Source organism: Aspergillus eucalypticola, assembly GCF_003184535.1.
Source record: "Aspergillus eucalypticola CBS 122712 chromosome Unknown BO83scaffold_11, whole genome shotgun sequence".
Classification (NCBI taxonomy): Eukaryota; Fungi; Ascomycota; class Eurotiomycetes; order Eurotiales; family Aspergillaceae; genus Aspergillus; species Aspergillus eucalypticola.
The window spans coordinates 805,761-826,201 of record NW_020290285.1 but is presented as its reverse complement, the minus strand read 5'-3'; the positions used below and the strand labels follow the sequence as shown (position 1 = coordinate 826,201).

The 20,441-nt window shown below is 50.7% G+C and overlaps 7 protein-coding genes and 2 non-coding genes across 9 annotated transcripts; 6 read left to right on the top strand and 3 right to left on the bottom strand.

The window, feature by feature from the left end:
* The first annotated feature begins 128 nt into the window (after window positions 1-128).
* BO83DRAFT_378253 (MFS transporter) lies at window positions 129-2,438 on the top strand. The gene is made up of 3 exons (XM_025531202.1): window positions 129-797; window positions 871-1,989; window positions 2,046-2,438. Exons 1-3 carry the CDS (start codon window positions 373-375, stop codon window positions 2,317-2,319), a joined length of 1,818 nt encoding a protein of 605 aa, XP_025388633.1. The 5' UTR covers window positions 129-372; the 3' UTR covers window positions 2,320-2,438.
* Window positions 2,439-2,590: 152 nt separating this feature from the next.
* On the top strand, window positions 2,591-2,674 carry BO83DRAFT_t148. Its single transcript has one exon. It is a non-coding gene; the product is annotated as a tRNA-His (tRNA).
* Window positions 2,675-3,104: 430 nt separating this feature from the next.
* BO83DRAFT_378252 (putative poly(ADP)-ribose polymerase PARP) lies at window positions 3,105-5,743 on the top strand. Its single transcript, XM_025531201.1, has 6 exons — window positions 3,105-3,379; window positions 3,439-3,552; window positions 3,603-3,872; window positions 3,925-4,770; window positions 4,824-4,906; window positions 4,956-5,743. Exons 1-6 carry the CDS (start codon window positions 3,313-3,315, stop codon window positions 5,523-5,525), a joined length of 1,950 nt encoding a protein of 649 aa, XP_025388632.1. The 5' UTR covers window positions 3,105-3,312; the 3' UTR covers window positions 5,526-5,743.
* A 449-nt stretch (window positions 5,744-6,192) lies between these two features.
* BO83DRAFT_360379 (cytochrome P450) lies at window positions 6,193-11,281 on the top strand. The gene is made up of 8 exons (XM_025529399.1): window positions 6,193-7,744; window positions 9,271-9,425; window positions 9,485-9,614; window positions 9,670-9,861; window positions 9,920-10,071; window positions 10,127-10,371; window positions 10,433-10,704; window positions 10,783-11,281. The coding sequence occupies exons 1-8, from the start codon at window positions 6,213-6,215 to the stop codon at window positions 11,168-11,170; spliced, it is 3,066 nt and encodes a 1,021-aa protein (XP_025388631.1). The 5' UTR covers window positions 6,193-6,212; the 3' UTR covers window positions 11,171-11,281.
* On the bottom strand, window positions 8,234-8,305 carry BO83DRAFT_t145. The gene has a single exon. It is a non-coding gene; the product is annotated as a tRNA-Ala (tRNA).
* Window positions 11,282-11,392: 111 nt separating the features above from the next.
* Window positions 11,393-12,980, bottom strand: BO83DRAFT_398601 (kinase-like protein; the record flags this gene model as incomplete). Its single annotated transcript, XM_025533267.1, has 6 exons — window positions 11,393-11,604; window positions 11,657-11,665; window positions 11,690-11,819; window positions 11,880-12,178; window positions 12,229-12,554; window positions 12,613-12,980. The coding sequence occupies 6 exons, from the start codon at window positions 12,978-12,980 to the stop codon at window positions 11,393-11,395; spliced, it is 1,344 nt and encodes a 447-aa protein (XP_025388630.1).
* A 425-nt stretch (window positions 12,981-13,405) lies between these two features.
* Window positions 13,406-15,519, bottom strand: BO83DRAFT_408047 (putative MFS transporter). Its single transcript, XM_025534011.1, has 4 exons — window positions 15,247-15,519; window positions 15,080-15,188; window positions 14,475-15,022; window positions 13,406-14,420 (listed from the first exon to the last, which is right to left on the bottom strand). The coding sequence occupies exons 1-4, from the start codon at window positions 15,451-15,453 to the stop codon at window positions 13,794-13,796; spliced, it is 1,491 nt and encodes a 496-aa protein (XP_025388629.1). The 5' UTR covers window positions 15,454-15,519; the 3' UTR covers window positions 13,406-13,793.
* Window positions 15,520-15,723: 204 nt separating this feature from the next.
* On the top strand, window positions 15,724-17,546 carry BO83DRAFT_360375 (uncharacterized protein). Its single transcript, XM_025529398.1, has 6 exons — window positions 15,724-16,256; window positions 16,304-16,340; window positions 16,389-16,456; window positions 16,509-16,700; window positions 16,758-17,057; window positions 17,118-17,546. Exons 1-6 carry the CDS (start codon window positions 16,080-16,082, stop codon window positions 17,409-17,411), a joined length of 1,068 nt encoding a protein of 355 aa, XP_025388628.1. The 5' UTR covers window positions 15,724-16,079; the 3' UTR covers window positions 17,412-17,546.
* A 1,116-nt stretch (window positions 17,547-18,662) lies between these two features.
* BO83DRAFT_311933 (FAD-dependent oxidoreductase) lies at window positions 18,663-20,203 on the top strand (the record flags this gene model as incomplete). Its single annotated transcript, XM_025527497.1, has 5 exons — window positions 18,663-19,088; window positions 19,159-19,444; window positions 19,515-19,814; window positions 19,878-19,953; window positions 20,011-20,203. The coding sequence occupies 5 exons, from the start codon at window positions 18,663-18,665 to the stop codon at window positions 20,201-20,203; spliced, it is 1,281 nt and encodes a 426-aa protein (XP_025388627.1).
* Window positions 20,204-20,441: the final 238 nt, after the last annotated feature.

Genomic DNA, 20,441 nt, shown 5'->3' with positions numbered 1-20,441 from the left:
TGAACGAGACGTGCCACCATCATTCTCAACAGATACCATGGAAGTCATATACTCCCCCTTTAAACTAGATAACCGCCTAGATACCCTCCTGGCATGTCCACGGTGATCATTTAATCGGCAATCGCAATGAGGAATGGCAGCCGTTCACGGTGGGTCTCCCGAGTGCAGGACGGATAAATCGGATGCTGGCCTAGGAGCCACACCAGTGGAGGCAAGTAAGCTGTTTTCGTTTATTATTCAGGCTAGACCCCCATCGCTCAGTCTTTGTCTGTCCCTGTCGGTCCCTCTACGTGCAAGCAAATCCTGTTGTCCCTGGCTCCAGGGCCCCGTCGTCCAGATCAGACCAGATCCTGCTCCCCGCTGGCTGTCATTATGTCTCACATCGACGAGCAACTAGAGATGGCGGAGGTCGATGCTCGGCCCCATACTAATGGCGCGAGCAAGGAAGAAGGCCTCGAGAGGCCATCATCTTCAGGCACCACTGGCTCGACCAGTTATAGTAGCTCGATTGAATACAATCCCCAGCTGCACACTCTCCATTCGCGAAACACTGAACTCGACCTAGAGCGTCATCGCACGGCCACCTCCCATGCCCTAAGCAGGATCGAAACCCAACGGCTTCAGCATCAGTTGACCGTGGGTGAAAGCGTCAAGTCTCGCGCCTCACGAGCGCCCTTACCTCGCATGGGCGCCAACAAGGATTATCCACCGCCTCTTCCCGATCGAGAAGACTATGTCGTCGAATTTGACGGCCCCGAGGATCCTCTATACCCCCAGAACTGGAAATTGGGGACGAAGTATGTCATCTCAACCCCCGTCGCGCATAACAGGCATGTTGATCGGCTGAATACTGACTTATGACTCGCCTAGGATTTACATCAGCGCCATCCTCGCCTTCACCAGTATCTGCAGTACCTTCGATTCGGCTATCTTCAGCTCCTCTACCACCAACGTTGCGCGGGTGTTCGGTGTAGGCATTGAAGTCGCCACCCTGTCGAGTTCGTTGTATATCTGCGGTTATGCGTCCGGACCCTTGGTGTGGGCACCCCTCTCCGAGCTGAAGGGACGGAAGCCACCCATTCTGTTGGCTATGTTGGGATTCGGTATTTTCAATACCGCTGTCGCTGTCGCCAAGGATCTGCAGACGATCATGATCTGTCGCTTCTTCTGTGGTGTCTTTGGCAGTTGTCCGCTGGCGGTTGTGGCTGCCGTTTTCTCCGATATCTATAACAACCGCACCCGTGGTGTCGCTATTGCCATGTTCTCCAGCACAGTGTTCCTGGGTCCGCTTCTGGCTCCATTCATCGGTGGTTTCATCAACTCATCGTACCTCGGTTGGCGCTGGACCGCCTACATTCCCGCGTTCATGGGCTATGCTGCCTTCGTGTTGAACATGTTCTTTTTGAAGGAATCCTATCCCCCGATTATCCTGGTCTCAAAGGCTTCAGAACTGCGCCGTCGCACAAAGAATTGGGGCATCCACGCCAAGCAGGAGGAAATCGAGGTTGACTTGCGGGAGTTGCTCGTCAACAACTTCTCCCGTCCCCTTCGGCTGCTCTTTGGCGAGCCATTGATTTTGGCGGTGACAGTCTATCTCAGTTTCATCTATGGCTTGTTGTACTGCTTCCTGACAGCCTACACACTCGTCTTCCAGGGCGTGTACGGCATGTCTGCTGGTGTTAGTGGATTGACGTTATTCGGCATGGTGGTCGGTTTGTTCATTGCGGCCTCCTATATCGTTTTCGCTAGTCGGGGGTACAACAAGAAGTTAGAGGCCAATGGGGGCATTCCCGTCCCTGAATGGCGTTTGCCGCCTGTGATTATCGGTGGTGTGCTCTTCGCTGCAGGACTGTTCTGGTTCGGTTGGACCGGTTTCACGAAGAGTATCCATTGGATTGTACCCACACTGAGTGGATTGTTCACTGGATTTGGACTGTTGATCATCTTCATCCAGTTGTTCAACTATCTGATTGATACTTACCTGATGTTGTAAGTTGCCTAGGCTTGTCCCTTGCCGATGGACCCTGTACTAATCAATCTTCCAGTGCCGCATCGGCTATCGCAGCGAACACCTTCTGTCGTTCCCTGGTGGCAGCCAGCTTCCCCCTCTTCTCGCGTCAGATGTTCGACAACATGGGCATTCAGTGGGCTGCCACGCTGCTGGGCTGCGTGGCGTCTATTCTGGTGCCTATCCCGGTTGCTTTCTATTTCTATGGTAAGAACCTGAGGAAGCGGAGCAAGTTTGCTCCGTTTTATGACAAGGTTGCCGAGTCTCATGCAGAGGATCCGGTGGAGGAGGACGGAGTCGCGGAGCACTAAAGGCTTCATTAATTAACAAAAGTTTTGCATATAGCTATGTGGGCGATTGCTATTTTTCATACCCTGTACATTATTAATGTTAATGTGGATAATCGGAATATTGATAATGATTAGACGCGCGTACCCCGTACAATGTTTGGTAGCAGTGTTGTGACATTCGGTGTTGAGATGTTGGCGGCAGATGCTATCAGACTGCTTGCTTGTTCCTTTACCGCCATCTCCGTACTCTTCAGCTATGTAGGCAATAGTAGTAATAAATTTATGTAATCAAGGTGCTGTAGTGTAGTGGTCATCATGAAACGTTGTGGTTTTCCGCAGCGCCGTTTCGACCTGGGTTCGATTCCCAGCAGCGCCAAAACTGGCGACTGACTTGGTTACTTTCCTTTTACTTTTTGGCATGCACATCCTATTTTAGACCTCTTATAATTTCACTTTCTAAATTTATCTTCTTTTTCCCGCCTTACCTTTTTCTATCGTTCTCATGCTCTGTCCTTTCAAGAGCTGTAGCTTGGTCCTACTATTATAGAGTCCTTTGCTGCCTGATAAATTAGACCCTGAAGATCTCGCGCACTCAGTCAAGCCCTCCGCAGTCCGCACAGGCAGAATCACGTGCGCGGCTGGTGCCTGGAGGCCCACCCAAGCTCCGACCAATCACATCCCATCTGGCTCGGCAATTCCCCCAGAGCTCAGGCAGCAGCAGCCACAGGAGCCTCAGGCTGGGGCATTGCAGACAAAACAATATCACCTTCCACTAGATCTCCGCCTCATGCTCACCACTATATAATCATGTTCCTCCCATCTCTCTTGTCCGTCTTCTTTAAGCATCATATCACGATTACCTTTCGCTATCCAGAACTACTCCCCTCTGCCTCTGATCCTCCTGACTAGAATCTGACGACATTATTGCTCTTTTCCGCTACTCTCACTACCTCCTATTCCCTCAATTTCACTGTATCTTTTCTCACATCTCACATCTCCCATTTACTCATCATCATGACCGGCCAAGCTTTCAAGGGCTTGGTCATAGCCGTTGCTGGGTCCTTTCGCGGCTATACACAAGGTGAGCATGTCTGACTTCACCGCCAGAAGTCACATACTGACTCTACGCTCTTACAACAGCAAACCTGAAGACTATCGTTCAGCGTCATGGGGGAACATTCAGCTCAGCGGTAACAGAAGATTGCACCCATCTAGTGACCACCCAGAGGGAAGTGGACAACAAGAGTGTCAAATGTGAGTACAAGCCGAGCCCTGTCTGTACCCCTTCTTCTGACAAATTTTAGACACGCAGGCTCGCAAGGTCTACACCTGCAACATCGTCTCCCTGGACTGGCTTATTGAGTCAGACAGTGAAGGAAAGAAGTTGGATGAGAAGAAATTCCTGATGGGCTCCGACGTCAAGAAAGATGATGAACCGGAAAGTCCAAAGAAGCGTACCTTAGAAGAGGCTCTGGGAATCAATGAGGATGGAAGTACGAAGAAGCTCAAGGATGCACAGACGGTTGGCACCAAAGGAATCAGCGTTCCTGTTGATGAAATATGTCCTCTTCGAGGTAATAGGCACCAACTCTTGATCAAGTCGGAGGAAGGTCTAACCGTTAATAGTAACTCATGCCGTATACATTGATCCCACTGGCCTCATCTGGGATGCGACACTTAATCAGACGAGTGCGACCAATAATAACAACAAATTCTACCGCATTCAGCTTCTCCACAGAAACAACGAGTTCAAAACTTGGACCCACTGGGGCCGGGTGGGCGAACATGGACAAAATGCTTTACTGGGTAATGGCAACTTGGATGAGGCAGAGTATGAGTTCAAGAAAAAGTTCAAGGACAAGTCAGGCTTGACCTGGGAGAAACGCTTGGATCCACCAAAGAAGGGTAAATATACCTTCATTGAAAAGAACTACGAGGACGACACGGAAGACGAAGACGAGGGTGATGACAAAGTCGTCGCGAAGAAACCCACCAAGCCCAAGGTAGAGGAAGTGAAATGCACCTTATCGCCACCTATCCAGGACCTCGTGTCATTCATCTTCAACAAGGATCTTTTTCAGTCCACCATGGCTTCCATGTCCTACGACGCTCAGAAATTGCCTTTGGGAAAACTGAGCAAGCGCACCCTCCAGAACGGTTTTCAGGCACTGAAGGATCTGTCAGAGCTTATCGCCACGCCTGCCCTGGCGAGTACAAGATATGATACTAGCTTTGCTGCCGCAGTGGAGCACCTCAGCAACCTATACTTTACCGTGATCCCCCATGCGTTTGGACGCAACAGGCCCCCAGTGTTGGGCAACGACACATTGCTCAAGAAAGAGATCGAACTGCTGGAGGCATTGACGGATATGGAAGTTGCGAACAATATTATGAAAGAGGCCAAGAACACCGATACAGTTCACCCTCTCGACCGTCAGTTTCAGGGCTTGAATATGCAAGAGATGACACCATGTACGTCTTATTCCTAAAGCCATGTCCCTTTGACTAGTACTAACTCTAAGCAGTGGAACACACATCAACCGAATTTATTGAGCTGGCCAACTACCTCAACCAGTCTCGCGGTCACACCCATGGCATTCAATACAAGGTTCGCATCTGATTTTACCTTCTTTAATGAACCATGCTAACCGTAACAGGTCATAAACATCTTCCGCATCGAGCGCCAAGGCGAAAAAGACCGATTCCAGTCATCCCAGTACTCCAATATCAAGAACACCTGTCGCCGTCTTTTGTGGCACGGTTCCCGCAGCACCAATTTCGGTGGTATCCTAAGCCAGGGTCTACGTATTGCACCGCCCGAGGCCCCCGTCAGCGGGTACATGTTCGGCAAAGGTGTCTACTTCGCGGACATGTCGACCAAGTCAGCGAATTACTGCTGCTCTTGGGGGAGTGGAAACCGGGGGCTACTCCTCCTTTGTGACGTTGAGGTCGGCAATCCCATGTATGAGCTGGACACGGCAAGCTACAACGCGGGCCAGGAAGCGAAAGGGCAGGCCAAGATTGCTACCCTTGGTCGCGGTCGCTCAATCCCTGGAGGATGGAAAGACGCTGGCTGTGTCAACAAAGATCTGAAGGGGGTGTTGATGCCCGATGTGCAGGTGCCAAACACTAATGCCAACTCGAGGGGGCTGATGTACAATGAGTACATCGTGTATGATGTGGCGCAGATCCAGCAGAAGTATCTGTTCCATGTCAACATGCAGTAGTCTGGCTCTTGTTTTAGATTTTGGTTTTATGGTATGGCGCATATATTAGCTTAGCGGCGGCATTTGGAGCGGATTATGGCGTTGAGCAAGGTCTCGGGGTTTGTGTCATTATATATCGGCCCGGAGTTAGGGGTTATGGTTTTAGCTGACGCACCTGCATAGCTAGCATCCTACTTGGCAGGCTTAATTGGGTATAAGAATATGAATTAGATTATTCTTAGCTGACGATGATAAATTATCTCAAGGCAACGGAGTATCTGACTGCATCTATTGTTCACCTCGATCCTCAAGATCCTCCAAAGGAAAGAAGTAGGTAGGGCACGTAGGCAGCAGCAGCGAAGGATCCTGCCTATATAGGCATTCACAAAGAATAAATCCCCCGAAATGAACAAGCATAAAGTCAACTAGATTAGAAAATTTAACGAAAAGAAGAGCACACATGGGGTTCAGTAAGGGGTAGATAAGGACACTGAATGGCTATGCAAAGGAGTATTGAGGATTTAATGCTATTGGATGGTCCTTGATGCTTACATGCGTCTTGCGAACCCCCATTCCAGCCTGCATGAGAAAGGATTCGGGCGCTTAGAAATGAGCCGGAGTTACCGAGCTTATAAGAATAAACTCCATCCCCTCCAACCCACGATCCCTTACCTCAACCCCGCAAAGGAAATCTCATCTTCTCTCATCATGCTAGTCTACCTCACCAACTTTTTCATAGCATGGCTCGCCTACTTTTGGCGACCCAAACAACAGCCCTGCGGCAGTTTAACACTGCCGCATATTCCCGGGGTTGACATCATATCCATGACCCGCCAAGAGGTCCATAACTACAGCGTCGCAGCCTCTCCGCCATACAATCTCGCAGACGCACACAATCTCGACTTCTGCAACATCTCCATCGCCCTCACTCACCCTGGCGAAAATGACACTGTCGCTGTCTCCGTTTGGCTCCCCCTCGCCGACTGGAACGGCCGGTTCCAGGCTACTGGTGGTGGCGGCCTCGCAGCCGGCATCATCGGCCTGGCCTCAGCTCGCCCAGTCAGCCAGGGCTACGCAACAGCTGCAACTGATGGCGGCCTCACCTTGAACGGAACCAGTAATCCCCAAACGGGGGCCTGGGCTCTGCGTCCCGACGGTTCCATCAACACCGCTCTGCTAGAGAACTTCGCCCATCGCTCCATCTATGACATGACTATCATCGGGAAGACCCTTACCGAGCGCTTCTACGGATCTCCGCCAAAGTACTCCTACTGGAGCGGCTGTTCTACCGGCGGCAGACAGGGATACTTTGCCGCAGCAAAGTATCCGAGTCTCTTTGACGGAATCCTCGCCGGTGCACCGGCCCTCAATTTCCCACGTTTGATCGGATATATGTCCTGGCCGCCGGTGCATATGTTCCAGTCCGCAGCGCCGCCGCAGTGCGTCTTTGACACATTCTTAAAAGCAATCATCGATAAATGTGATCCACTCGATGGAGCCACGGACGGGTTAATATCAGATTACAACCCACAGAGCTGCCCTTTCGATCCCGAAACACTCGTCGGCCAAATGGTACCATGTCCGGAGATGGCCTCAGATTCTCCAGTGACCATCACAGCCCAGCACGCCACCCTCGTCCAGCAAATCCTGCAAGGTCCCGAACTCTCAGATCACCCCAACCTCTGGACAGGACTCCCACCGGGCGCCTCATTCCGCGGAACGGCAAACACCGAAGTAATCAACGGATCGATCGTCAGACCCGTCCCCTTCTTTCCCATCATCGGCTGGATCAAGAACTTTGTCTTTCGGGACCCGAGCTACAATGTATTCGATATGAATCTCGATGACTTTGACACCGTCTACCGTCTCACGCTGGACGCCTACAACGGCATTTTCGGCTCGGATGATTTCACTCTCTCTGATTTCCGTCGCGCAGGGGGGAAGCTGTTGACCTGGCATGGGTTGGCGGATGAGCTGATCCCAGCGTCGTGGACGAATGCATTCTGGGATAGGGTTGATAGGAAGAACGGTGGAGATGCGGATGAGTTCTATCGAGTGTTTCTTGCCCCTGGGCTGGGACACTGCTCGGCCGGGTATGGGCCGAAACCAGTTGATCCGTTGGGCGCATTGGTGCGCTGGGTGGAGGAGGGAAGTCCTCCTGATCGGTTAAGTGCGGCGACTGTCAGGGCGGATGGGACGGAGGTAACAAGGGAGTTGTGTCGGTATCCGGCGACGGTTGTGTATGATGGGCATGGGGATGTGAATGATGCGGGGAGTTTTTCATGTCGACCCAGAGAGGCATGATCAGATTTTATATATAAATACTATGTATTGTCGTGGTATTTGAGAAGGCTAGATGTGGGACTTTTGCACTAGCTTAGGGCTGAATGACTTGGAATAGAATATGACCTTCGGGATTGAACGTTGTTGTTGTGGGGTTTTTTCACAGATTGACTTACTATATCATGCTTCAGGCAGGCTAATATTGCATGATTTACTCCGATTTACTGAACACATACTGGTATGAATTACTTGGCCAGACAATTGCGGCATACATTTTAAGAGCCATGATAATTGGGTGAGTACTCTGAAGGAGAAGAGCATGTCTGCATGGTGACAGAGGTGAGTCTCGGATAATGCCAATCTCCGTCTCCATCTCGGGAGGAGTGGGTACTAACTACGTTGGCAAAAGAGAACAACAACCAAAAGAAAATAAAAATTACAAAAAATGGAGCTGCGGGGAATCGAACCCCGGATCTCTCCCATGCTAAGGGAATATTATACCACTAAACCACAGCCCCATTGGTTGAAAGACAGGGGTCTACACTCGCTATATAATATAAGCCATGCCACAAAGTGGATCGAGGAGAGAGCTTGTCGGAGTGTTCAGAATCCTATGGAGGGCTGCTGGTGGTCATAGACTTCTTAGTATTATATGCTTGAGTAGAAAGTGGATGTCTAGAGTAGTTTTTACTAATTGGTGAACGACGATTGAACGTTGTTTATGATGACTGGCACTGTTCAGGTAGACAAGTCAACTTCGGAAATATATTCCTCGGACGTACTGAGTGGTTTGCTCAACTTGGTTATCCAAGGTATTGCCTAACCCTCAATCATCAAAGAGAGATACTCTACCCAAACATGAGGAGAGCCGGCGACTTCACCAAGATGTGATCCAATTTCAACAAATATGATACGATGAAAAGGCACTTAATTCCACACCCAAATGCAATCCAAGCGCATTTGAGAGAACCGAAGTTCTCAGTTACGTGCAAGAGCCTTACGAAAACCTGAACCTGTCCAGCCAGATATCCTTACAACTGCGGGGAAGCAGGTAAGCATCAGCGACAAAAATCCTGCGACAAGACTCAGCCACCAAGAAACACCGGGCAATCACAAGATCCCACGCTTCAAAGTGCAGAAGCGACCGTAGCAAGCATCACGATGGCGTTCTGCAACCTTGATCGGAGGCCGCTGGTCCAGGTCACACCAACCATAATGCATACCCGAGAGCTGAGCAGTTGAACTAATGCACCATCCATGCAGCATCTCTGAACGAAGGTGGATGCGATAATACAGAAGCCAATGATAACCAGATTAATCATGCAATACCGGCACGACCCCTCCTTCAGCTACCCTACCAATATAAAACAGTCGGGATTTCGCTCAGCAGTCCATTTTATTCCTCGATGCCATAATCCTCAGTTCCCCCCATCGCCATCATGCCAGTAACGGTATGGACGGGCGCCCTCATCGCCCTTACGAGCGTATACATTTTCTTCTCATTCTTTACTCGCAAGAGCAAGCATCCGCCTCTACCACCCGGTCCTCGACGGAAGCCCATCGTGGGTAATCTTTGGGATTTGCCCGACCCAAACCAGCAAGATTGGCAACACTGGCTAAAGCACAAGGATCGCTATGGTACGATCAAGTACTCAAGTACCTTTGAAACGAAGGGCTGCATGTCTGACTGCCAACAGGCCCAATCAGTTCTCTCAGCATCATGGGCCAAACTATCATCATCTTGAACGACGCCCGACTAGCGGTGGAACTACTTGAGTCACGATCGTCAATCCACTCCTCGCGTCCACAGCAACACTTCGCAGAGATGTGAGACAACAAGACCTACCTTATCATATTGCAGATCAATTGACGGATTGTACAGGGCGGGCTGGAACAACGTTCTCGGAGCGGTGAAGCAGTCTCAGCGCATCCGAGCAACGCGCAAGAACCTGCATCGGGAGATCGGATCCAACAACTCGGTCGCTCGATTCAATGAGATCCAGGTAGTGGAGGTGGGTCGGTTTCTACTGAGGGTACTGGATGCGCCGGACGAATTGATGCAGCATATACGCAAGTGGGTTACCCCTTACCAAACATTGCCTTCAGCCACTAAGACTGAACAAAAACACCAGAGAGGCGGGCGCAATCATCCTAAAAGTAGGATATGGATATACCATCGAACCTCATGATCAAGACCCGTTGGTTGATCTGGCCGACAAGGCCATGGAGGATTTTTCGATAGCCATGCTTCCAGCCACATGGGCCGTGGACTTTTTCCCATTCCGTAAGCCCATAGCCTGCAGCTATACAGGAACAAACCAGACTGACTAGTTGACCAGTGAAATATCTCCCATCCTGGTTTCCAGGTACGGAATTTATGAAGATCGCACAACGCTATCGAAAGAATGTCACAGCATTCAGCGATATCCCATATGCATTCGTGAAAGAACAGATGCGCAGTGGCCGCTTCGTACCATCTTTTCTCTCCAACCTTCTCGAGAGCAGTGCTTTCGAGCCCGGATCCGAAGAAGAGAATACTGTCAAATGGTCTGCTGGATCGCTCTACGCCGGGGGTGCAGATACGGTGAGGACCCTCTGTCCTGCTTGCTCCCGATCCAATGCTGTACTTACTCTTGCATCAACAGACCGTCTCCTCCATAGCCAGCTTCTTCCTCGCAATGGCTCTTTTCCCTGAAGCACAGCGTAAGGCACAACAAGAAATCGACACCGTAATCGGAACAGACCGACTGCCGCAGTACAAAGACCGGGAACAACTACCTTACATCAACGCGTTGGTCAAAGAGACGCTCCGATGGCATCCAGTCGTACCTACGAACATTGCCCACACCTCGACCGAGGATGATGTATGCGAAGGATACTTCATCCCCAAAGGATCGTCAATACTTGCCAATATATGGTCAGTTCCTCCCCTCTACTCCCTCTCTGACCCATAAAAAACTCTCACCACCAACTAACATCATTGCAACGCATACAGGGGCTTCACCCACGACCCAACAGCATACCACGACCCGATGACATTCAAACCCGAACGGTTCCTAGGCCCCAAACCAGAGCGAGACCCCCACTTCCTTGTATTTGGATTCGGTCGTCGCATCTGTCCGGGGAAGACTCTAGCTGATGTAAATGTGTATTTCACCATCGCCCAAGCCCTGGCTGTCTTTGAGATCTCGAAGCCAGTGGAGAATGGGGACGTCAAAGACCTTCAGCCGGAGTTTCTCCCGGGAGTCATCAGTCACCCAGCGCCGTTTAATGTGTCTATTCGGCCGAGGAGTGCGAAGCATTTGGAGTTGCTTCGGTCGTTGGAGGAGAGGTATCCTTGGGAGAAGAGTAATGCGGAGGATTTGGGGAATGTGCAATATTAAGAGAAGGTGTTGGTGGTGAACGTGGGTTCGTGGTCGGGTGGGCTGAGACGCTAGTGGCTAGGGCTGTTGTATATCGGCTGAGTAGAAAGTATGTTCCATTTGAGGCCAGTTAAGGCCATCAGATATAATGTTACAGTACTATCTGTATAGTGATATCCTATCCATGCAGCTGTAAGCAAGGAGATGTCATATATCAAAGACGAACAAGCAGATGCACCCGTCTTAGGACTTCGTCTCCTCAGTATTCGGCCGTCTGAGTCCCTCCATCAACCACTCATCGAACAAGAATTCTGTCGCAGTCGGTCGATCCTCTGCATTCCACTGCAAGGCCTTTCTCAGCCACCGGAAGAACCCCTCTTTATTCTCCCCTGGAATGTCGGTACCTAAACTTTCAAGAGAAATATCCGGGATCGGCGCCAAGTCCTTCCAATTGCCTAGAGATGTCTAGTTAGGATGGACTTGAGTTGAAAAGGTATTTGGCCTTACCCTGTTCATCTCAAAAAACATAAGCCAGTTTACACCGCTCGCGGAACCTCGCCGGAGGAGGTCCCATGAGCGCTATCATCTCCACAAGGTGTACTCGGTCATCGAAGATGCCATCTGCATTTCTGCCGTCGAACATGTGACGAGGACTTACGATGTCCCATGCCTACAATAAAAGATTCAGCATGGAGATAGGGTGTAGAATAGTTCTGAGGGGGTATCTTACCACCATAGCAACATTCCATATATCGATTTTGTAGTCCCAGCTCTCTTTCAAAACAACTTCAGGCGCTCTGTACATATTCGGCATAATGTCATCACTGTTCTCGACATCGCCAAAGCGGGCTTCGCCGAAATCACTTAGTAGAGGTAGGCCACTCCCCCCGGGGTTGTCGACAGTAGATAGGTAGATTGTTCTGTCTTTGAGCACCTTTCTGAGTGATGGATCATTGACTTCCCGCTCTTCGAGATCCTCGAGTGTCTTGATATCTGGGATAGGGAGAAGCAAATTCTTCAATTGAAGATCTTTTCTTGGTTAGTTTAACAATTATGATCGTAGAAGTAGGAGTTTTTACCGGTGTGCACTATATGAGCAGCAGAGTGCAGAAAGTCCAGAACGATCAGTAGCTGCCTGATACAAGACTTCATTTCGTCCAGAGTCATTGTTTGTCCAGGAATGTATTTTTGCAGGAGTGTATCTGCACTTATACCCATGGGTTCATGAACGAGACAAACATGAGGGCTGTGGGGCCCGGTGATGGTGAAATAATCGAAGAGCCTGCGAACAAGATCACTCCCTGGATGCTCAACTTCTACAGCATTTATGCGGTTGTAGATCTCCAGCTCATGGTTCTTTTTTTGACCAGTGATATATATCTTGAGCACCACATACTTGGAGTCACTACGATTTTACATTCGTTAGGGGCAGCCTTTCCGTGGAGGGATCCTTCCAAACGTACCGAAGGTCGCGACCTAGCCAGACAGTTGATGTCACTCCGTAACCGAGCTTGGCCAGCACTTGGTACCTGTCATCGAGTACCTCTCCCTGTCGTACCGGGTAGTACTTTTCCGGCTGGTAGGTTGGGAGAGTTTCCTCCTCGATTTCTACAGAAGGCTCAAATACTGGGGGATCTTTGGAAGAAAAATCCCGCAAGGGTGCGGTCCAATCTGCCGATGACATGACTGTCCGATATGGCGCGCGTATAGCGCCTTGTGAAGGGGAGATGCGAGGGATGAAAGGAGGCGGGTGAGAAAGTGAAAGGGGGTTTGGATGTGTGGGGAGCAGTATGCCTAATCGGTGAGCACACCGTGCGGCTTGATATCTCATGATGGGCATACCGGGAGCTCACGAGATGGCGCCGAGGAGTGGGCGGCTATTGGAGGAAGATACATGATGAGATCCAGAGAGATCCATTCCGACGTGGAGCGCGAGCGGATGCCTTTTGCACTATTCCATATTAGTACTAGTGAGTTATTTTAGGGAGTTCCAGTTTAGGAAACTGATCTGGACGAGGTTGTCGGCGCTTGGCGTGGAGTAGTACTGTGCGCACGCTCCTTCCCAGGTTCGCCTTGACGCGCCCACAGCCTGGGCTTGAGCGAGTATACTGGAACTAATGAATTGTTCAGTCCAGGATTCATTGGCTAGCCACGGCCCACCGTACACTATCTTCTTGGGCTTCCATTTAACGGCAGGACGTCGAGATTCGAGCTAGCTTGTACTAACGTACCACTGTTTGACAGCTTGATCAACCGCTCAAAGTTTCGCTCAGATCCAATCAGATTGAGTACTGGGGCATGCGACACTGCCTGAAGCAAGGCTGATTACTCCTGTATCATCTTAGAGGTATCGAGTGAAGTGGATTACATGGTGTTGTATCACTATTCTCTAAATGTCTTAGATGTATAGTTCGTATTTTAAGACATACCCGAGTGTAAAGAAAGGGCCGGAAAGCGAGGTTTTTCCAACTGAAGAGAAACAAGTGGTACGCATAATCGACTTGAACCGGACTATGACCGGCAATGATAGACTTGTGGGAAATCAAACCCGCATGCCCAGGAACACTGTTATTCTTCATAAAAACAGATGACAGTAACATCACCTATTATACACAGTGGCTGGAATACTGAGCACCTCCCACAATCAGTACACATACCGAAACCTCGTGTTCTCCTTATCAGTCAAGCCAGCCCACTTAGTCTCATCCACCATCGAATCCTCTACCTTACCGTACCGGCTGTCCCGTTTCCGGTTCTCCCACACATAATATGCGAACAGCACGACAGACATGACAGCTGCCGCTGCCTGGGTGGCCAGCACTGCAATTTTCGCCGGGCGATATTCAGGGGCATCGCGGGCCTGGAAGGTTTGAGGCCCGATGATGTTTCCAACCGAGAAGGAACCGGCGATCAGTGCACTGCTGAAGGCGCGCTTGGTGTGGCCGGCACAGTTGGCCATGGTCCACTGGTACAGGATGGGAAGGATCGCAACAATGGCATTGACCAGGTAGATACCGATGAGCACACCGGCCTTGTTGCTCTTGGGGAGGAAGGAGAGGAGGCCACCGCCGATAATACCGGGAATGGTGCAGAAGGCGTTCCACGCCCAGCGGTGGGAGGTTCTGCGGATACCAAAGCCAACCAGGAGGGTGAAAAAGATACTGACAATGCCGGAGGGCATGTTGAGAAGGGCGGAGATGGGACCGGAGTATCCAAATCCGGAGATGAGAGTGGCGGAGTAGGTGGTCACGACACCGCTAGAAACAGAGATCTGGCACGAGATTAGCTTGGAGTAAAGAGCAAGATGGAATAGAATCATTCTTACGAGTATGGTGATCAAGGCCAACAGCCAGAGCTGGATGTCGACCACAGCTTCCCAGATTTGCTTTAAGTTGATGGAGCTACTCCACACTCCCGTCTGGTTGACACTGACGTGCTGCAGGAGAGCCACCTTTTCTTCCTCAGACAGCCACTTGGCCTTCATCGGGGTGTCGGGAATGAAGAGCAGAGTGAGAACACCAATCAACACAGTGACCAAGCCAATGACCAGGAACATGATGCGCCATCCGGCAAGGGTGGCTCCGTGGTGAACATGTTGGAAGCCAAAGGATACTAGACCACCAATGATCTGGGCTACGCCCAAACCGTTATACCAAAGGGTGAAGCGAGGTGCTTGCTCGCTTTTTTTATAGTATTGACTGCTGATGAGCATCAGCGACGGTCCAATTGTGGCCTCGAAGATACCCAAGAAGACACGGGCAGTGAGGAGGGTCGCATAGTTTTTGGCACCTGCGGAGGCTGCAGCAGCAACTCCCCAGAGGGCGACATTCGCACCGAGCCACTTGGCAGCGGGAACCTTCTGGAGGCAGTAGACTGATAGTGAATAGATATTAGCACGGTATTTATGTTTGTTGAGGTAAATGGACCTACTATTGGGAGCCTCAGCGATCAGATAGGCCAGGAAGAACCACGTTGCGACGTTGGTGTACTCATTCCCCGCGAGGTGCAATTCCGTTTTCATTCCCATGACGGCAGCATACTGTGTCCCCCCTTGCGTCAATGAGAGGTGTGTTGGCTGGAAGCTCGCGACGACTTACGTTAAGCATGACCTTGTCCAAAAATTGCAGCACATAGCAGGAGAACATAAAAGGTATCAGATGCCAATCAATCTTGCGACGCAAAGCCCGCAGATCGATCTGAGAGCTGTCGGGGCCGGCCGCATGGCCCTGAAGATATTCCACAGCATCGTCGGTACGATCCACAGGCAGAGCCTGAGAAAAGGCACCCGGCAACTTCTCCTCCATGCTGTATCTTTAATTTTGTCGCCGAAGGACAGAACAGAAACAAAAGCAAAGAGAAAATACAAGGGGGGTTGCGGGAAAATAATCGAAGAATTAGAAGCAGTCAGAGAAAGGAATGCTGGGATGGGAGGTTACATGCAGGATCCTGCAGGCAAAAAACCACGGGAAGTGCAACCGGATTGGCCGCAGGGGTGCCATTGGGTTCCAGTAGTAATAATATATTTGTCAAGATAACTGCCTGGCCACTTCATCTTGCAGAAATTTGCAGATGCTCGAAAGTCTACGCTAGACCAGGACTTGAGATTTTAGTGCGCGCGATTCAAGCCGGATTGTTCTGGTCGCCGAGGGATTTTGATTGCGAACCCACCAGGATTCATATCATTGATTGCGGTTTTCTCGGCATGACCGAAGTTAATAGCTGAAGGATCATGATTCTGAACCCTCATCCAGCTCCAAAGACAGGATTTTACCCCTTGTGGTAGGGCTTCAGCATGATCCTGCGAAGCCCAGGATCGAAAATCTCCTTCCAGCCAGCGCACAATTACGACTTGCATAATCACTACGCAAATATCCCCTTTTCCTCATGCCTCCTCTCTCTTTCTTCTTGATTCTCTACATTTACTGCCAGTATGGGCTGGGTGCACCATGCCTCACCTGAAGTGGAGGCCGAGTCGCAATACCGCCTGATTTTAGGGGTATGCCTGGGCTTGACCGCGTTGATGGTTATCACAGTCTGCCTGCGCCTAGCGATTCGATTTAATGCCCGCCGATTGGAAGCGTCTGACTTTGTGATGCTGGTGACTATGGTGGGTTTCCTTTGGTGGTAGACGATCCGACCGCTAATTAGTGCCAGGCCTTCAGTATCATATACAGCGCACTGTGCATCGCTCGTGAGTTGAACAAGCTTTCAGTACACAACAAATGCTAAGGATCAATAGAAAGCAGATATGGTCTTGGATTGCCCTTGTCGCTGCGCCCCAAGGCGGATCTTCCGGATTACACAAAGGTATGCGCCGTGCCTATTCCGATCGAGACAGAGTATTGATAAACACCAACAGCTGAATTATGCCGGTCGCCCATTCTATCAACTCGGAATTGCTGGGTTCAAAGCTTCTCTTTGCCTCAATTATTTGCGATTGATTTCCGGAACGTCCAAGAATTACTACCGAATCCTTATATGGGCCGTAATAGCCATCTCGACACTTGGTCATCTTGCGGGAACTTTAGTTCTGATATTCGACTGCCAGCCGGTGAGAGAGAGATCTGCCCCAGTCGCAGGGCTAGATTGCTGATAAGACGATCAAAAGGTTGAGCGCGCCTGGAATCCCGATATCTCAGGGTCCTGTCTCCCAGCAGGGCCAACATTCTATGGATTAGCCATCTTCACCATCATCTGCGACATCACCATCATTATCCTTCCCATTCCGCTATTGCTCCAACTGAACATCAAGACAGCACAAAAAGCGGGAGTGGTTTGTCTGTTTCTGTTGGGGCTATTCACCACGATCTGCTCGATCCTCCGCCTCACACAAATCCATCGGGTGGCTTATGGCGATGGGAACTCGACAATGCTGGTGCTGTGGGGCACAATTGAGTTCAATGTAGGGGTAGGTTTCCACGAGAGAGAGAACGGGATGATGCCCCGAGCCACTGACTAATTGGATTAGAACATTGTAACTTGTGTTCCCTTTCTCGCCCCTCTGCTGAAAGGTGCGGTGCGCGATTTCCGATCGTACAGTGGTCGAAAAGGGTACGATAGCCGTAGTTATGCTTTGCAAACCTGGTCGAAAGATCCGCGCTCGCAGTTACGGTCGACAACTTCGGCGGCGCCGCAACCCAAACGCACGCCCAGCGAAGAGCTTATCCTCGAGAGTGGGGGAATCGACGAGGGAGGCATTCATATGACGGTGGAGCTGCGCGTGTCGCTAGAGAAGAGGCGAACAACAGAGGCCAGAGAGTGATGCCCGTACTCTTACCATCGACTGATGGCGCCATTCCTTGAAACCAATCTCTTAAACTTTCGTTGTGTATATTAATCACTCACTGGGTCTTCCTCTTCTTCTCTCCTATCAAGCGCAACTTTCCGGCGATTCCTGAATAGTGCAATGCAGGGATCTTAGTAGGTGCTTAGCACTACGAAATTAATAGTGCTTACGCTTCTCAGGATCAAATCAGACCGGGATCATATTGGGCCGATGTAACAGAGACAGGCCAATGGAGTCGAGCAGAGCAGGCCAGACCAACCGCCCCCGACGGGATCTTCCCGGCCATAAAGCCCAGCTCCATCAGGAGGAATCCTGTGCGTCCCGTGAAACCTTAATGGTGGTCCACTCGGGAAGTTATCCCCCGGCGGCCACCGAGCTGTGTTCCGCACACGCCAGCTGGCCTGTTGTTGAGAAATGGGTAATGTGGCCGCCTAATCGAACCAGTAACTGAACATTAGCGTCAGGCCGGTGCACTATCTAGCTATTAGAGAGTTGACACCACTATCAGAATGGCATATGATCCACTGCGGACGGACTGTGACAGATTGACACCGGAGAAGGGACCACGGTGGTAGGGCTAGAGACCGGTGCTAGGGTCTCAAGCACGACGCCGTCCCCCACGCGATGCCGGCCTAACATTCTTAGTGCTGTTAAGGCTCTTTTAGGGCCGGCCTTGTTTCACCTCACGCATTCGACTGGCACGAGACATCCAATGTAACTTTATTGCGTCGTTATTACGGTTTAATTATGAGTAAATTAAGGTTGGAAAGGGTTTTCATTGCCTAATGGCGTGCTGTATCCCAGCTACTGGTCGTCAACCTTACCAACCCTGCTCGTTGTCTCAGCAGCGCAGATACGAGTCTCTGACTCCTTGCATATTCAAGGTAATGATACTTTCCAGAAGCGACCCTTAGTTATCAGTGAATGCGCATCAATCTCATCAGGCGCCCCTAATCTAACTGCAAAGGATAAGCATAAATTATTCAGAGACCAACACGAGCCTTAGCACCAGCAAGCCCTTAAGGCCAACCAACTAGTATGGTTTTGCCGGCCTGACCCCATCCCAACAATGCCTCACATTCTCTTCCCATTGGCACATTCCCATACGATAACGGTTCCACCAATCCAATTCCTGCGCACCTGCCACATAAGTCACCCTCCGATTGCAACCGGCCCTTGATTACAGCAGTATTACAGCGATGCGTCTTCAGGTAAAAGGGTCAGGGGATGAACCTGTGTTCCCGTGGAACCGAACATCCGTGCCTCCTCGCTGCCCCCATCATGGCTGATCTTCCCGTTCTCATCGTCGGTGCAGGCATCAGTGGCCTCCTTCTGGCTCAGCACCTCCAGAAACTCAGTGTCCCTTACAAGATCTTCGAGCGCGATGCCGCTATCGATGCACGAAGCGGGGGTTGGGGGTTGACGCTCCATTGGGCGCTCCCTGCACTGCGGGAACTCCTACCGGACGACCTTGTGCAACGTCTCCCAGAGGCATATGTTAACAAGGCGGCGGCTGCCCGCGGTGACACCGGTCGCTTTTCGTTCTTCGATCTCAAAACAGGATCGGCGTTGTACAGTGTCCCCGCTGCGGAGCGCATTCGGGTCAGTCGCGTTCGATTGAGGCAACTGGTGGCCACGGGGCTTGATGTTCAGGTAAGACACATCTACCTAGGATGCAAACAAATGCATTCTTCACTTTCGGGCCCTCTGACCAGTACTGTAGTGGAACAAAACTCTCCAAAACATCGAGTCCTCCGCCGACACCGTCACCGCGCATTTCGCAGACGGCACCTCCTACACAGGATGCCTCTTGATCGGCTGCGATGGATCGCGATCCCCCACCCGCGAAATCTTGTACCCGGACAGCCATGAGATGAATCCACTGCCTGTGCAGATCCTCGGCGCGGCTACTCTATATACAGCAGAGGAGATGGGCGGCGCAGCAGAAATTGATCCATTCATCTTTCAGGGCTCGCATCCTGAATCCAACGTCTTCCTGTTCTTCAGCAGTATGCATATACCACCCTCCCATCACGAACCAACATGTACACAGCAGCTAACTTTTGATTTTCGAATTAGTCCTCGATAACCCCAACAACTTCGCAGAAAGCAGCAAGGACAAATACGAATGCCAGATCATAATATCATGGGCAGACTCCAAGGACATCACAGTCCCCAGCGACAACAGGGAACGAATCGCCCTGATGAAATCTTTGGCCTCAAATTGGGCGGAGCCATTCAGGACCCTGGTCTACGGGTTACCTGAGGACACAGAGGCACGGTCAATCCGCATCGCGGACTGGATGTTCCGACCGCTGCAGAATCGCTCACATCCCAGGGTTGTGCTGATGGGTGATTCGGCGCATACGATGACGATGTGTATGTTCATACAGTGTTGTGCTGTGCTGGATGAGAGAACTGCATTCTAACAGTAGTATCTAGACCGCGGAGAAGGGGCCAATAATGCCATCGTTGATGTACTGGATCTGACTAGACGTGTGGATATGCGTTCGCTAGGGTGTGTATCAGCGCTTCGCGGCATGTACTACTAGATACTAATCAATCGCTCAAACAGATCCATGTCGACACAAGCGCTGCGAGATGCATTGGACGTCTACGAGAATGACGTCTTCAGGCGCGCGGAGCCCAGCGTGCTCAATTCCCGTCAGGCCTGTGTCGACGCTCATGACTTCACGCGGATCTTGGACGAGAGTCCACTGGTATCAGCCCGGGTGCTGAAGGAGGATGCCACGGAGCAGAAACCCTAACTGAGAACCATCTAAAGGGTCGCAGAGAGCCAGCATAGAATAATAACATGCGTTCGATATATCCAAGAAAATAAAAATTCTATGCATGACCAGAACAAACACAATGTACAAGTACAAGGTACCAGACCTATTTGCACATGCCCTACTTTTCAACCCCAACGAAGAAACAAAGCAACGTTATGCAACATGGCCATGCATGATATCTCCCCCTCATGCATCCCACACATTCATATAACAT

Bases quoted from the DNA above. Each gene is read 5' to 3' on its own strand.
- BO83DRAFT_378253 (XM_025531202.1), top strand. From the start codon at position 373: ATGTCTCACATCGACGAGCAACTAGAGATGGCGGAGGTCGATGCTCGG. The intron at 798-870 runs GTATGTCATCTC...TGACTCGCCTAG, and splicing joins AACTGGAAATTGGGGACGAA to GATTTACATCAGCGCCATCC. The intron at 1,990-2,045 runs GTAAGTTGCCTA...TCAATCTTCCAG, and splicing joins ATTGATACTTACCTGATGTT to TGCCGCATCGGCTATCGCAG.
- BO83DRAFT_378252 (XM_025531201.1), top strand. From the start codon at position 3,313: ATGACCGGCCAAGCTTTCAAGGGCTTGGTCATAGCCGTTGCTGGGTCC. The intron at 3,553-3,602 runs GTGAGTACAAGC...GACAAATTTTAG, and splicing joins GGACAACAAGAGTGTCAAAT to ACACGCAGGCTCGCAAGGTC. The intron at 4,907-4,955 runs GTTCGCATCTGA...TAACCGTAACAG, and splicing joins CCCATGGCATTCAATACAAG to GTCATAAACATCTTCCGCAT.
- BO83DRAFT_408047 (XM_025534011.1), bottom strand. From the start codon at position 15,453: ATGGAGGAGAAGTTGCCGGGTGCCTTTTCTCAGGCTCTGCCTGTGGAT. The intron at 15,189-15,246 runs GTAAGTCGTCGC...GGGGGGACACAG, and splicing joins TGGACAAGGTCATGCTTAAC to TATGCTGCCGTCATGGGAAT. The intron at 15,023-15,079 runs GTAGGTCCATTT...ATTCACTATCAG, and splicing joins GATCGCTGAGGCTCCCAATA to TCTACTGCCTCCAGAAGGTT.
- BO83DRAFT_360375 (XM_025529398.1), top strand. From the start codon at position 16,080: ATGGGCTGGGTGCACCATGCCTCACCTGAAGTGGAGGCCGAGTCGCAA. The intron at 16,457-16,508 runs GTATGCGCCGTG...AAACACCAACAG, and splicing joins ATCTTCCGGATTACACAAAG to CTGAATTATGCCGGTCGCCC. The intron at 16,701-16,757 runs GTGAGAGAGAGA...GACGATCAAAAG, and splicing joins TGATATTCGACTGCCAGCCG to GTTGAGCGCGCCTGGAATCC.
- BO83DRAFT_360379 (XM_025529399.1), top strand. From the start codon at position 6,213: ATGCTAGTCTACCTCACCAACTTTTTCATAGCATGGCTCGCCTACTTT. The intron at 9,426-9,484 runs GTACGATCAAGT...GACTGCCAACAG, and splicing joins AAAGCACAAGGATCGCTATG to GCCCAATCAGTTCTCTCAGC. The intron at 9,615-9,669 runs GTGAGACAACAA...CGGATTGTACAG, and splicing joins CAGCAACACTTCGCAGAGAT to GGCGGGCTGGAACAACGTTC.